Here is a 14,249-nt window from a genome sequence, read left to right as displayed (position 1 = left end):
CCACTTCGGCCCATACATGGATTCAATTTGAAGTCTCCAGCCAACAGACTCTATTGACCGAAGACTTGGGGGACTACATTATGTACCATATATTAGGCCTCAACTGGGCCTCATGAAAAATACTTGGGGGACTCTAGCCCATTATTTATGTATTAAGGAGCGAACCCTTATTCTATAAAAGGGACTCCCTCACTTTCATTGAAAGATCACCCATGATTTATGTATTGAGGAGCGAGCCCTTATTCTATAAAAGGGACTCCTTCACCACCATTAGAGAGCATCGCCGCCTACTGAGCAACTGTCTCACTGCGAGCATCAACTCTAACCCATCACTTATGTATTGAGGAGAGAGCCCTTATTCTATAAAAGGGACTCCCTCACCTTCAAACGCCACAAGCCGAGCCAACCAAGGCAACACAAGCTACAAGCAGAGCGGCCTCGCAACATGTGCTACTTCTAGTTGAGCATCATTTCAGATTGGGCACCACCTCATATCAAGCATTAGTTCTAGACGACATCTAGTTACTTCGGCCCACACATGGACTGAATTTCAAGTCTCCAGCCAAAAGACTCTCTTGACTGAAGACTTGGGGGACTACTGTTTATACCATATTTAGGGCCTCGTATTTAGATCTCGTACAAATACTCAGGGGACTTAAATGTAATTATGGGATAAAGGAAGGGGCATATATGTAATAAGTGAGGAGTCCTTATTCTATAAAAGGACCCCTCACCCTCACAATTGGGAGAGGCCTCACTCTCACCCTCAGAGGCCATTTCTGAAGCCTCTCACCCCCTCTCAAAGCTTCCTCACACCCCCTAAACTCTAAGCTCTCTCTCCCTCTTCAACAGAGAAACATAATACAATCAGTGTGGACGTAGCCCAAACCTTGGGGTGAACCACGATACATCTTGTGTTATTTACATTACTTGCAGATTCACGGTCGGATTTACGTTGTTCCAAGACATCCGGTTTTGTGCATCAACAGAGGTAATAATCTAAAAGCAGTTCGGTTTGGGAAAAACCAAAATTCACAAATGCTATACCGAATACCAAACCAAACTGGGTGGTTCGAGACAATAACCGAACTGAAAATTTTGGGATAATTTCAGTTCGGGTTCGGTCAGGATCAAGATTTTTGGGATATTTTCCAGCCCTAGTTTTAGGTGTGTTGATGCACAAAACCGAATGTCTTGGAACAACGTAAATCCGACCGTGAATCTGCATGAAATGTAAATAACACAAGATGTATCGTGGTTCACCCCAAGGTTTGGGCTACGTCCACACTGATTATGTATTTATTTGAGGGAATAGAGAGGGAGAGGCCAATTCCAAATGTTGATGCACAAAATTAGCGAGGACTTTGGTACAACAGAAAGTGTCAGGTTTTGTGACCTTCGCTTGGTTGCTTCGGTCACTAGTGAGGATAAGTACGTAAATGAATAAAGACAGAGAAGCAAACACAGGATGTACGTGGTTCACCCAGATTGGCTACGTCCACGGAGTAGAGGAGTTCTCATTAATTGTGAAGGGTTTACACAAATACATAGGTTCAAGCTCTGGTTTAGTGAGTTCTAGTGAATAGTTTAGTACAAAATGACATTAGAGATTATTGTGGGAGCATGATCCCTATTTATAGAAGAGAGTTTCTAGTTTTGTTCTAATATTGACACATGTCGTGTTGTGATTGGCTTCTGATGTTGACACGTGTCGTGCTGTGATTGGCTTCTGATGTCGACACGTGTCGCGTTGTGATTGGCCTTCTGGTTGAAGGGAAACTCTTCTGGGTCCTTGACGGTATAACGTTGACCGGTGCTCAGTAGTTTCGGGATTAGTCAAGTATGGTACAAACAGTGCTCCCCTAAGTTCCTGAGTGAGGGAAGCTCCTCGGTTGGGGACTTGCAAGATCCAAGCCGCTGAGTAATCACGAAACTTCTAAGTACCGAGGTGTGGTATCGTCTTCACTTGCCTTATCTTTCTCATAGGTAGATGTGGCATCTTCTCTAGAAGTACGCTTCCTCCATCCAGGGATGGTATCTTTAACCGATGAAGATGAACAAGGTAATGTATCAATTTCACTTGAAGCTTACTTGTAGTTTCGGGCTTGGTCAAGTGCGATACAAACCCTATAGTAGGAGTCCCCCAAGTCGCCGAGCTAGGAGATTTGCCGAAAGAGGTGATAGACAAGGTAAACAGTCAAACTTCCAAGTAAGCAACCCAGGATCAGAGGTTTGACTTTGGCTTCCGGTTGATTGTTCTCCTTCTCCTTGTCTCTCATTCAACTGCCAGGATAAGGAGAAGCAAATGGATAAGAGATGATATGAGATACTTTTGCTTTTGAAGAAGTAACTTTCCACAGGCTTATTCTTGAACTGTGCTGGAGGGTTTTCTGGTTCCCTTCAGAGTATAAGGCCGACTCAAGAATTTGAGGGTCAAAACAAGTCCATCAAATCTAGAGTACGTTCGACCTCGGCGACTTGGGGGACTCCTACTATAGGGTTTGTATCGCACTTGACCAAGCCCGAAACTACAAGTAAGCTTCAGTCTTCCCATCAGGGATCCAATACTTACGTGGCTCCCTCCCCGACGCTCTCACAATCTCTCTCATTCAAAGATTCGGTGGAGACTGTGCGGAACGTGTTTGGGAGGTGGAGGAAGTCGGTGGGGGAACCTACGAAGAAGGCGGAGGATCTCGCCGGAAACACGTGGCAGCTCTTAAAAACAAGCCCCAGTTTTGCTGATGCTGCCATAGGAAGAATTGCACTAGGAACAAAGGTTCTAGCAGAAGGTGGTTACGAGAAGATTTTTCGATCAACCTTTAAGACAACTCCCGAGGAGCAACTTCAAAATTCATTTGCATGTTACTTGTCCACATCAGTCCAGTCATGGGAGTTTTATATGTTTCTACTGCAAAGCTTGCGTATTGCAGTGATAATCCCATTTCGTACAAAGCTGAGAGCCAAGTCTTCTTCTTGGTCTTCCGTATCTCTGCATAATCTTCAACTGCATCATCATCACAGCCCTGAGAATAATGCAGTAATGGGTTATCTTCAACAACCCACTTGGACAAAAGGAATAACTTTTCGCATGTGCTAAATCCGACCCATGCCATCATGTCCGTCCATCAGCTTGTCAAAAGAAACAGAAACAAAAGCAGTAAAGGTAAAGCAGGTTTCTTTAAACACACAGCTGCAAAGTGGTCCCGTGACCACGATGATAAAGGAATTCAGACGTCTAATGATGCCAAGCTGTTACCATCCCACTACAAGGTCCCAGCATCTCCTTATGTTAGTACCTTGGGACGTTGGATTGACAAGACACCGAGCACCATTATTCCTAAAAAGAGCGGTCATCCAAGAAAGCGAAAGCAAAAGAGAAAGCAAAAGTAAGGAATAAAACACCCTGCTAATGATTTCCTTTTCTTGTATGATGTAATTTATTTTTCTTATCTTTCGGAGACATCTGTATAAACCCCATCAGAGGGTAAAAAAAAAAAAAAAAAAAAAAAAACGACAAAGCCCAAAATAAATGGGCTGGAATGTTGTGTAGAGGGCGAAGGCCCATAAGCCCAAAATAGCTCAAACCAGGCGATCAAAAGTACGCCCAGTCCTCCACAATTATTCGACAACCTGCCGCTATTACCACCAACCAGGTGATCAAAAGTACGCCCAGTACTCCAAAATTATTCGGCAACCTGCCGCTTTTACCACCAACCAGGTGATGAAATGTACAACCCGTACTCTAATATCATTTGGCAACTAGCCATTCATGCTACCAACCAGGTGATCAAAAGTACGCCCAGTACTCCAAAATTATTCGGCAACCTGCCGCTTTTACCACCAACCAGGTGATGAAATGTACAACCCGTACTCTAATATCATTTGGCAACTAGCCATTCATGCTACCAACCAGGTGATGAAATGTACAACCCATACTCTTCTTCATGCCACCAACTAGGTGATCAAAAGTACGCCCAGTACTTCAAAATTATTCGGCAACCTGCCACTTTTACCACCAACCAGGTGATGAAATGTACAACCCGTACTCTAATATCATTTGGCAACTAGCCATTCATGCCACCAACCAGGTGATGAAATGTACAACCCCTACTCTTCTTCATGCCACCAACTAGGTAATCAAAAGTACGCCCAGTATTCCAAATTATACATGAGCATTACTCATGTCATTCATACATAAACATTCATGAGCATCACTCATGACAATCATACATAAACATTCATGACCATCATTCATGTCAACATTCATGAGCATCACTCATGTTAACATTCATGAGCATCACTCATGACAACATTCATGAGCATCACTCATGTCAATCAACATAAACATTGAGCATCAACATAACCTCTCGAAATACTCAACTTTATTTCCCCCCGATAATACCTCAGCAAATAAGCCACACCAAGAACAAGAGTATCTCATATCATCAGGGTCGAAAGCAAGAGTATCCCATATCATGCTTTCTCCCTGTCTTTGTCTTTGTCCTTGTCCACACCTGCAGGACAAGGAGAAAGAGAGCAGTCAGTCGGAACCTGAAATCAAACCTCCAATTTGGAACTGACTGCCTGGAACCTTTGCCTGGTTGCTTACTTAGCATTGCTCTCGAGTACTCATCCTCAACTGCTGTCAAGGTCACAAATTCCACCGGCAAATACCTCATGACAGTTGATCAGATATTGGCTCTTTACACTGAAGCTGCCAAGCGTGGATGAGTCACTATGAAGGAATGTTCTGAAGGACCATTTAAATGCAAAGGTTGCACACCACTTCTGCCATGCAAAAGATTGAAGCAGAAGGTTCAACGGTGAGCTGAAACAGATCACTACAGCACGACACCTTTCCATACCACATTCATTATTCCGTCAACAGCAAAAGTATCCCATATCATCAAGGTCGAACGTACTCTAGATTTGATGGACTTGTTTTGACCCTCAAATTCTTGAGTCGGCCTTATACTCTGAAGGGAACCAGAAAACCCTCCAGCACAGTTCAAGAATAAGCCTATGGAAAGTTACTTCTTCAAAAGCAAAAGTATCTCATATCATCTCTTATCCATTTGCTTCTCCTTATCCTGGCAGTTGAATGAGAGACAAGGAGAAGGAGAACAATCAACCGGAAGCCAAAGTCAAACCTCTGATCCTGGGTTGCTTACTTGGAAGTTTGACTGCTTACCTTGTCTATCACCTCTTTCGGCAAATCTCCTAGCTCGGCGACTTGGGGGACTCCTACTATAGGGTTTGTATCGCACTTGACCAAGCCCGAAACTACAAGTAAGCTTCAAGTGAAATTGATATATTACCTTGTGCATCTTCATCGGTTAAAGATACCATGAAAAACTTGGCTTGGTATGAACTAAACTTGGCTTGGTATGACCTAAGCAGTACTAGAATAATAAAGCGTTTAATGCAGTGCTGGAGTAACTAGGACTATTTTTTTTCTTTTATTTATAACTATGAAAAACTATATTCCACATTCTTATCTACAGCTCACCAGAAGAACGACGAAGTAACAAGGTTGGTAATCCTAGATATTGCAGCTCAGAGTTATTTATATCAACATTTAGCGAGGTGTGTAATCGGGACGAGTCCGACTTAGTCTCCAATTCTAGCTTGCACTAAACGTAAGATAATAATCCTACTTAAACCAGTCCCTCTTGAGACTGTCAAACAAACACGCCGCAAAAGCTTCCCACCATACATAACACCAGCACAAGAAAGACCAAAACTAGGCCAGCCCAAATGTCGGATGATTGGCCATTTGTGTTCTCATTTGCTATATTGGGTTTGTTCGGCTCTAACTTTTCTTCGACAGATGTTTCCATTTGCCTTTCGGCTTTTCACGCTCTTACATTCCTTTTCAATACAAAATATCACTCTACTTTTGTGCTAATCCGTTGGAGTTTGGAATCTTTCGGAACGGCCCAATGTAACGTGAGGAAAACAAAATCAGTAGTAAAGTCTTTATTACTATCTAGTATATGTCCACACACAGTGTGTGAAATTTTTCTAATTTTGTTTTTAAAATTGGAGAAGAGAGGAAGAGAGTGAGAGAGAATGTGGGAGTGAGGAGAGAGGGAGAAATGTTTATTTTTTAAATTTATTTTAGATTAGAGATGATAAAATTAGTGTAGGTGAGACTTAAAAAAAGAAATGTTTTTGTTAATACCTTAGTGGGTAGGTGTTGAGTTTTTTTTTTTTTTTTTTTTTTTTTGTCGAAATAGAGATTTTATTAAACTCGAATAGAAAAGTTTACATCAGAAGCCAAAGTGTTAAACAACCACTCTAACTTGAACGAATCCCATGTATGAAGTCCTAGGGTGTTGAGTTTACACTTAGGCGTCCGGATTCGAAACTCTCCCCCTTCCTATATTATTTTAATAGTTTGGAACCTCTCCCATTCTCTTAATAATAATTAATTTTAAAAAATTATTATTTATAACTAATTAATTATTATTTTATTAATATAGCACCACACATTGATTGTAAGTTGGCCGTACATATCTTCAATATTTGGTTCGATTCCAAACACTCTTTCATAATTTGGTAAGTGGGTTACAGAGAATCTTTGGAAGCATTTAGAAAAAATGAAGGTAGAGCTTTAGGATAGATTCAAAGACATAGCACATGTGAATTTCCGGTGGAGATGAATTTGCTTTGAACACTTTGAAATTCGAGACCTTGTTAGATTAATTTTTTTTTTTTTTCATGCAACTTTGGTACCTAATAAGGTGGCATCATACTTTTAACTTTTAAACGATATGCTAAACCAAAGCAGGTGGCGAAAAAAGTATTCATAGAAGTTCAAACTCAAATTGATAGTTCCAAACTTTTGTTATCTTCCCACTAAATTAAACCATTAGGTTTAACCAATTAAATACATGCGAAAAATTCAAAGATTTAATATGCTTTTCAAAAGTGTGATGTGTTTGGTTGCGGGATGATGGAGCATCTCTACATTATTTTGCTTTGCTTATTAATATTCACTAGTCGCTAAATATGTAATTATACTTTTCTTAATTGAAAATTATTATAATTTCTTACGGTGATATCCATAATTATAATTTCAAAGTGTTAATTATAATTTCTTACAGTGAATATCTGTCACATCCCGGCCCGGGACGGACCACTTCCCGGGCCCACATCCCTGCCTAGGGTGGACCACTTCCCGGGCTCATTCCACCACCGTAGCACGATATTGTCGGCTTTGGGCCCCGACTACGCCATCACAGTTTTGTTTCTGGAAACTCACACGAGAACTTCCCAGTGGGTCACCCATCATGGGATTGCTCTCGCGCGCTACTCGCTTAATTTCGGAGTTCCGATGGAATCCGAAGCCAGTGAGCTCCCAAAAGGTCTCGTGCTAGGTAGGGATGATAATATACATTTAAGGATCACTCCCCTGGACGATGTGGGATGTTACAATATCCATAATCCATAATTATAATTTCTTACGGTGAATATTCACTAATTACGCTAATATGTAATTATAATTTCTTACGTGGAGAGAGAGGTAAAGCAATCGAGTTTGATGCAGCCAGCCTGTTATATTACATGCATATTGAATATTAAAATCGGATGGAATTATCACGGCCGCCACTACCTCCTTATCGTCTTCAAAGGTCCCATTATTATCATCCATCTTCTTTTCTTTTCATTTCTTCATATAAATATTGGTTAAAACTGAGTGTAGGGGCATTTTAGAATTTGGATTGAGATTATTTCTTACTTCGGAGCCTGTGGAATGGATAATTTGAAATGTTCAAGAGAGAGATTTAGATATTAAAAAGAGAGATTGCGTATAAGGTGGGCCAGTAAAATATTGTAACATCCCACATCGTCCAGAGGAGTGATCCTTAAATGTATATTTTCATCCCTACCTAGCACGAGGCCTTTTGGGAGCTCACTGGCTTCGGGTTCCATCGAAACTCTGAAGTTAAGCGAGTAGCGCGCGAGAGCACTCCCATGATGGATGACCCATTGGGAAGTTCTCGTGTGAGTTCCCAGAAACAAAACCATGAGGGCGTAGTCGGGGTCCAAAGCGAACAATATCGTGCTACGGTGGTGGAATGGGCCCGGGAAGTGGTCCGTCCCGGACCGGGATGTGACAAATATGCTAATAAGAACTGCATGATTTAAATTGACAATCCCAATTACTCAGTTCACTAAGATTCATACAGGATCCTATTTAATGGGATAAAATTTTGCTGTTTTTGTTGTTGTATATTTTTATTGAAAAACAAAGAACTTACATGCATTCATCCATATATCCATCCGTTTTCCTTTGCGTGCCAAAACTCACATGCTATATATGTAAGAGTAATATAACAGTCACGTATCTTCATTGCTAAAAAACACATCAAAACAGAAAGCAAAAAGAACAACATGTCTGGTTTTCCCACAATGTTAATGATGTTCACTTTCTATAAAGACTGATCATCATTATATCATAAGATTCCACGACCAGCCTGCCTATTAAATTATACATAATGACATACATAGGATAATAATCTTTTACAAAATATTGTCATATAGTCCCTTCCATTGAGGGAGAATATTTGCTAGATCTTTGTTAGAGCTTAATCTCTAATATAATCGTTTGGTTTATCTAACCGTCATATGGTTTTGATTATTAGGACATTAATTAAAATATAGATGATTCGGATCTTTAAATTCCTAAACTGAATCGAGCTATATTATCATATACATTATTGAGCTTTTCAATTTATAACTTTGTTGTTTGAGGATGCATCCATTCATGCAAATCTCTGACTTTGTCCCTGGGGACCAATGAATAAAAATTAACAAAAATCTGTGAGGGATAAAAAAGAACGTGTGAATAGCACTATCCATTCTAATAATCTACATAACTTTGATTGATATGTTATATTGTTGAGAGCGCACATAATTAAGTACGTGTGCTTATATATAAACAAGAGCCTTTCCCTCTCCAAAGCAACTCTCATGTTCAATAGTTTCTCAAAAGGCCCTTTCTCTGAAAAGAAGGGGGAAAATGAGGAGTCTCTTCTCTTCGTTTTCCAAGATTTTCATCACCATCACCATCACTTTTCTGATGCTCTTTCACTGCACAATTGGTTCTAATAATCTCATCCAAAACTCTTGCAAGAAAGCCTCAGATGGTGATCCAAATTTGAGCTACAATTTCTGTGTTGCAAGCCTTGAGGAGGCCAACTCTAAATCCCACGGCCAAAGTCCAGATCACCTTGAACAACTAGTCCTCGTTTCACTTAACCTTACCATATCCAACGCGACGAACATCAACTCCATCATTTCGAAGCTCTTGAAGGACAAACAGTTCGACAAGTACGCAAGGGATTGCTTGAAAGGCTGCTCAGAACTCTACTCGGACGCCATCCCTACGCTGCAAGAAGCTCTTTGCGCCTTTCGGTCCAAGGATTTTCCCAAAGCAAATGTGGAAGTCAGCTCTGCCATGGACGCTTCTAGTACCTGTGAAGACGGTTTCAAGGATAAGAAACGTGAAGTGTCGCCATTGAGAAAGGAGAATGATGTCTTCTTTCAGTTGAACGTCATTTCTCTTGCATTTATCAATACATTATCTAATTGATTGAGAAAGGCAAAATATATATAGATGTTAATTTATAGGTTTATGATATATAAGCAGTATTGTGTATAATATATTTCCACAATAAACAAGCCAATAAGCTCGGCAGCAGCCACTAATTTCTTTTTGTATATATTCTTTTATCAAGTATTTATGACGTACGTGCTTGAAAAAATGTTTATTGTTGACCTAATCATAACGCACTTCTCTGCGAACAAGTTCTGGGCGAACACAAAAATTTCTCTGGTTGACCACATTCCAGCTCACCAAAGATTATAACAAACATTAGCAAACTGTTCAACAAAAAATGACTTTGCCTTTTGCTTCGGGAGATTTTAGGGATTAGTTTCTCTCCATCACCATTTGTGCTAACCCCAATATTAACACATTTTTTTCGTAAGTATCTAAAATCGGCTCTGTTTTATTTGTATTTTTAAGGAAAAAAAAATTTACGGACGTTTAATCAACTTATCAAAACTATTACATCAGGAAATTTACCAAACCAAACACAAAGGTTTCTAAAGGAAGAGATAGTACGAATGACTAAAAGAGGCAAACGTCTTGCTTTTCTTTTTTGCAGTAAAGAATGTGCAAGAAGCCATGTAATCTCAATTTATATTATTCATTTGAGGATAGGTCTACTATTGTGTGGGACATTTTTTCTTTAGACCTGGTTGAAATTTCCGGTAAGGTTTTTATCAAGACCCAGTAAGCATATTATCCTTAATTTGTACGTATTCTAAGTTGCTTTAATGAATATTGTACTTCTTTCAAAAGAAGCCATGTCAAGTTAATGAGCAAGAAACATTTAGGTTTTAATTATGTATTTAAAAAACCTAGTTTAATAATGTGGCATAACCATCACAGCAGTCACGTCAAGTGATCAATAAATATGGTCTCTTTAACATTTTCTTTAAATTAATCAACGGAACGGAATCTTCACCTTTTCTTAATTTAGGCCATGTTAATGCTTATTCTCCATATGATTGGCTAGAAGAGTTCTTATTAATAATAAATCATTTTTTTTCTTTTTAGTTTTGAATTAGATCGACATTCCAATACACGCATGCATGTGAACTGGGTGTGAAGTCACACCATGGCTTTTGTCACAATTTGCTGAATACGTACTTGTCTTTGGTGGCGATGGATCGATATCGCCCATGTCGCCCTCGCACACAACTTTTTTTTTTTATCGAAAAAGACATCATCTAAATATGAGATGAGATCATGGGTTGGGAAGAAGAGAAAGAAACCACGAAGGGTCTTCCTTCCTCTATCCACACCTTATCCTCATAAAACAAACGAAACCCATATCAACTGCACAATTATTTGCTACATATGCTGGAAAATCCTCCCAATATCACACAATAATTTTCATATGCAAATTGTAAAATTGAAAGTTGATTGAGGAGAAAAAACTTAGACGTGTGGATGGCGTGTTACATCCCACATCGTCCAGGGGAGTGGATCCTGTAAGTCTTATATGTATATTCTCATCTCTACTTAGCACGAGGCCTTTTAGGAGCTCGTTGGCTTGGGGTTCCGTAGGAACTCTGCAGTTAAGCGAGTCCGCGCAAGAGCAATTCCAGGATGGGTGACCCACTGGGAAGTTCTTGTGTGAGTTCCCAGAAACAAAACCATGAGGGCTTGGCTGGGGCCCAGAGCGGACAATATCGTGCTACGGTGAAGTCGAGCCCGGGATGTGACAATTTGGTATCAGAGCCAATCCCTGGTCGGAAGTGTGCCGACGAGGAAGTCAGGCCCCCCTAAGGGGGTGGATTGTTACATCTCATATCGTCTAGGGGAGTGGATTATGTAAGCCTTATATGTATATTTTCCTCTACCTAACATGAGGCCTTTTGGGAGCTCACTGGTTTCGAGTTCTGTAAGAACTCTAAAGTTAAACGAGTTCGCGTGAGAGCAATCCCAGGATGGGTGACCCACTGGGAAGTTCTTGTGTGAGTTCTTAGAAACAAAACTGTGAGGGCGTGGTCGGGGCCCAAAGCGGACAATATCGTGCTACGGTGGAGTTGAGCCCGGGATGTGGTGGGGGCTTGGGTCGGGATGTGACAATTTGGTATTAGAGTCAATTCTTGGTCGAAAGTGTGCCAACGAGGACATTGGGCCCCTAAGAGGGGTGGATTGTTACATCCCACATCGCCCAAGGGAGTGGATCCTGCAAGCCTTATATGTATATTCTCATCTTTACCTAGCACGAGGCCTTTTGGGAGCTCATTGGCTTCACGTTCCATCAGAACTTCGAAGTTAAGCGAGTTCACACGAGAGCAATCTCATGATGGGTGACCTACTGGGAAGTTCTCGTGTGAGTTCCAAAAAACAAAACCGTAAGGGCGTGTTCGGGGCCCAAAGCGGACAATATCGTGCTACGGCTGAGTCGAGCCCGGGATGTGGTGGGGGCTTGGGCCAGGATGTGACAATTTGATATCAGAGCCAATACTTGGTTAAAAGTATGCCGACGAGGACGTCAGGCCCTTAAGGGGGTGGATTGTTACATCCCACATCGCCCAGGGGAGTGAATCCTGTAAGCCTTATATATATATTCCCATCTTTACCTAACACGAAGCCTTTTGGGAGCTCACTGGCTTCGGGTTCCGTAGGAACTCTGAAGTTAAGCGAGTTCGTGCGAGAGTAATCCCATGATGGGTGACCCACCGGGAAATTCTCGTGTGAGTTCCCAGAAACAAAACCATGAGGGCGTGGTCGAGGCCCAAAGTGGACAATATCGTGCTACGGTGGAGTCGAACTTGGGATGTGGTGGGGGCCCGGGGCAGGATGTGACATGGCGAGATAATAAAATAAATGTTGCTCAAATGTCTTGCTTGCTATTTGCTAATTGGTTTTGGAGTGGAAGGTTTGCCCACATATTAAACTATGACTCAATTAAAATTGGCCGCATGTTGGCCTTAAAAATTAGTCACATGTAAGAAGGCGTATGAGATTGTTGAAGGAACATTTTGGCTAAATAAAGATCATTTGAGCAACATACATAGAGCTAATTAACAATTGAAAGGCGAAAGCATATTCATATGCACTTAAAAACAAATCTTACCCATGATATTCAAAGGCTACTAGTGTGGTGAACTAAGACTCAATTCAGATCTACAAGAAATAGTTGAGAATTCATGATAATAGATTCCTATCTATATGGGCAAATGCTAATCACCCAAGAGAGGCCCTTCATTCGTTTGCTTCTTTCTCCATGGATTCATGATGAATAAAATGTCCAAAGAAACCTCTAATTTCTCCATAACAAGGCAAGAGATGTGAAGAGGAGAATAGTAACCTAGGAGGAAGATACATGCTAGTGAACTTCCTCCTAGGGGCCGGCTATGGTGAAATGAGATGACTATTTTTTATTATTTCAACTAGTAAGTTCTCATATGACATGAGTATAAGAACTCCTCTTTGATTGTGTTCATTGAACTCATTCTCTATTGAGCACCTATATACTTGCCTTGGTGTCTTTTAGACCAATGATTCGAGACCAGTCACTTTCTGAAGAGAAAAGACATAGTATGATATTATCTTACCTGATTGTTAGTCCCCAATTAGTGATCATATGATCAGGAATGTTTAGGATATGTGTTTGAGAAAGAAAGGTCTCATGAATCTAACTCTGTTGTGGATGCAAATTTCTTCCTCCTTGATCTTGGACAATTTTGCACCTACAAAACAATTAACACCTTAGGTTAAGGCCAAGAGACTCATGCACCCACGATGAATGAGGGGGCTTTGGCCGAAGAACCTCCGATGCCAAAGTTAGAATTTAGAAAGAAAAAGTGTTTAGAGAATTTTGGGATTTTTGCCAAAGTGTTGGAATGACTTTTTGGTGAGAATAGGTGCCTATTTATAGGATTAAACTTACCCATTTTTCCCCTTGGTGTGGCCGGCCTTGATGGTTTTTGTGGTTATGATTTTGGCTTAATTAGCCAATTTATTGGCTAATTAAGTATGAAAGAAGTAAATGGGAGGTTATAAAATTATTTATTTGTATAAATGGGGTAGTAAAATGGGGAAAAGTAAGAAAGACTAAGAAGAATGTGAGGTGGCCGGCCACTACCTATTTTTAGGGTGAATGGGATATATTTTGTGATTAATTGGGTAATTTAATTGATGTTTAATGGATTAATTGGGTAATTAATCCATTAATTAACCAATTAACATTATTTTGTAGGTTACCTTGCAAAAGAGGATTTGATGAGATGGACTTTGAATTGGTTACCTCTTTTGGAGCATTTTTGATTTTGTTGAAAGATGATTCTCCGCTACTCGCGTGTAGGAATCCCAATGTGCCTCAAGGGTATTCTTGTCCTTTTTATCCAAAGATACACGTGTTGCCTTGTGATTATTTTTGGCTCCACAAATGCCCCCACACCTGTTGGGCTGCTCGTAAGAAAGGGCAGCAGGTGTAGAGATCTTCTTACTTCCGGAAACGTAGGATTGCTTCATATTTTGATGTTGATTCTCTTTTTAATTGGAAATTAGGTCCTTCTAGGAAAGGGAAATAAACTTCTCTCAAAGCCTATTTAAGTCCACTTTAAGCGGGTTATTAAATCAACCTTGGAGAGCAATTTATTCGACGCCACAAGAGATAGAAAGTTAGAGGATATTTGTTCCCCCTCATCTGGCA

The 14,249-nt window shown here is 40.4% G+C and overlaps 1 protein-coding gene across 1 annotated transcript; it reads left to right on the top strand.

The window, feature by feature from the left end:
- Window positions 1-8,956: 8,956 nt before the first annotated feature.
- Window positions 8,957-9,717, top strand: LOC103420174 (putative invertase inhibitor). The gene has a single exon (XM_008358238.4). It carries the CDS (start codon window positions 9,029-9,031, stop codon window positions 9,599-9,601), a length of 573 nt encoding a protein of 190 aa, XP_008356460.3. The 5' UTR covers window positions 8,957-9,028; the 3' UTR covers window positions 9,602-9,717.
- The last annotated feature ends 4,532 nt before the right edge of the window (window positions 9,718-14,249 follow it).

This window comes from Malus domestica, chromosome 06 (genome assembly GCF_042453785.1).
Source record: "Malus domestica chromosome 06, GDT2T_hap1".
Classification (NCBI taxonomy): Eukaryota; Viridiplantae; Streptophyta; class Magnoliopsida; order Rosales; family Rosaceae; genus Malus; species Malus domestica.
This window is presented reverse-complemented; position numbering and strand designations above follow the sequence as displayed.

Excerpts from the sequence above, each read along its gene's own strand:
- LOC103420174 (XM_008358238.4), top strand. The coding sequence starts at position 9,029 with ATGAGGAGTCTCTTCTCTTCGTTTTCCAAGATTTTCATCACCATCACC.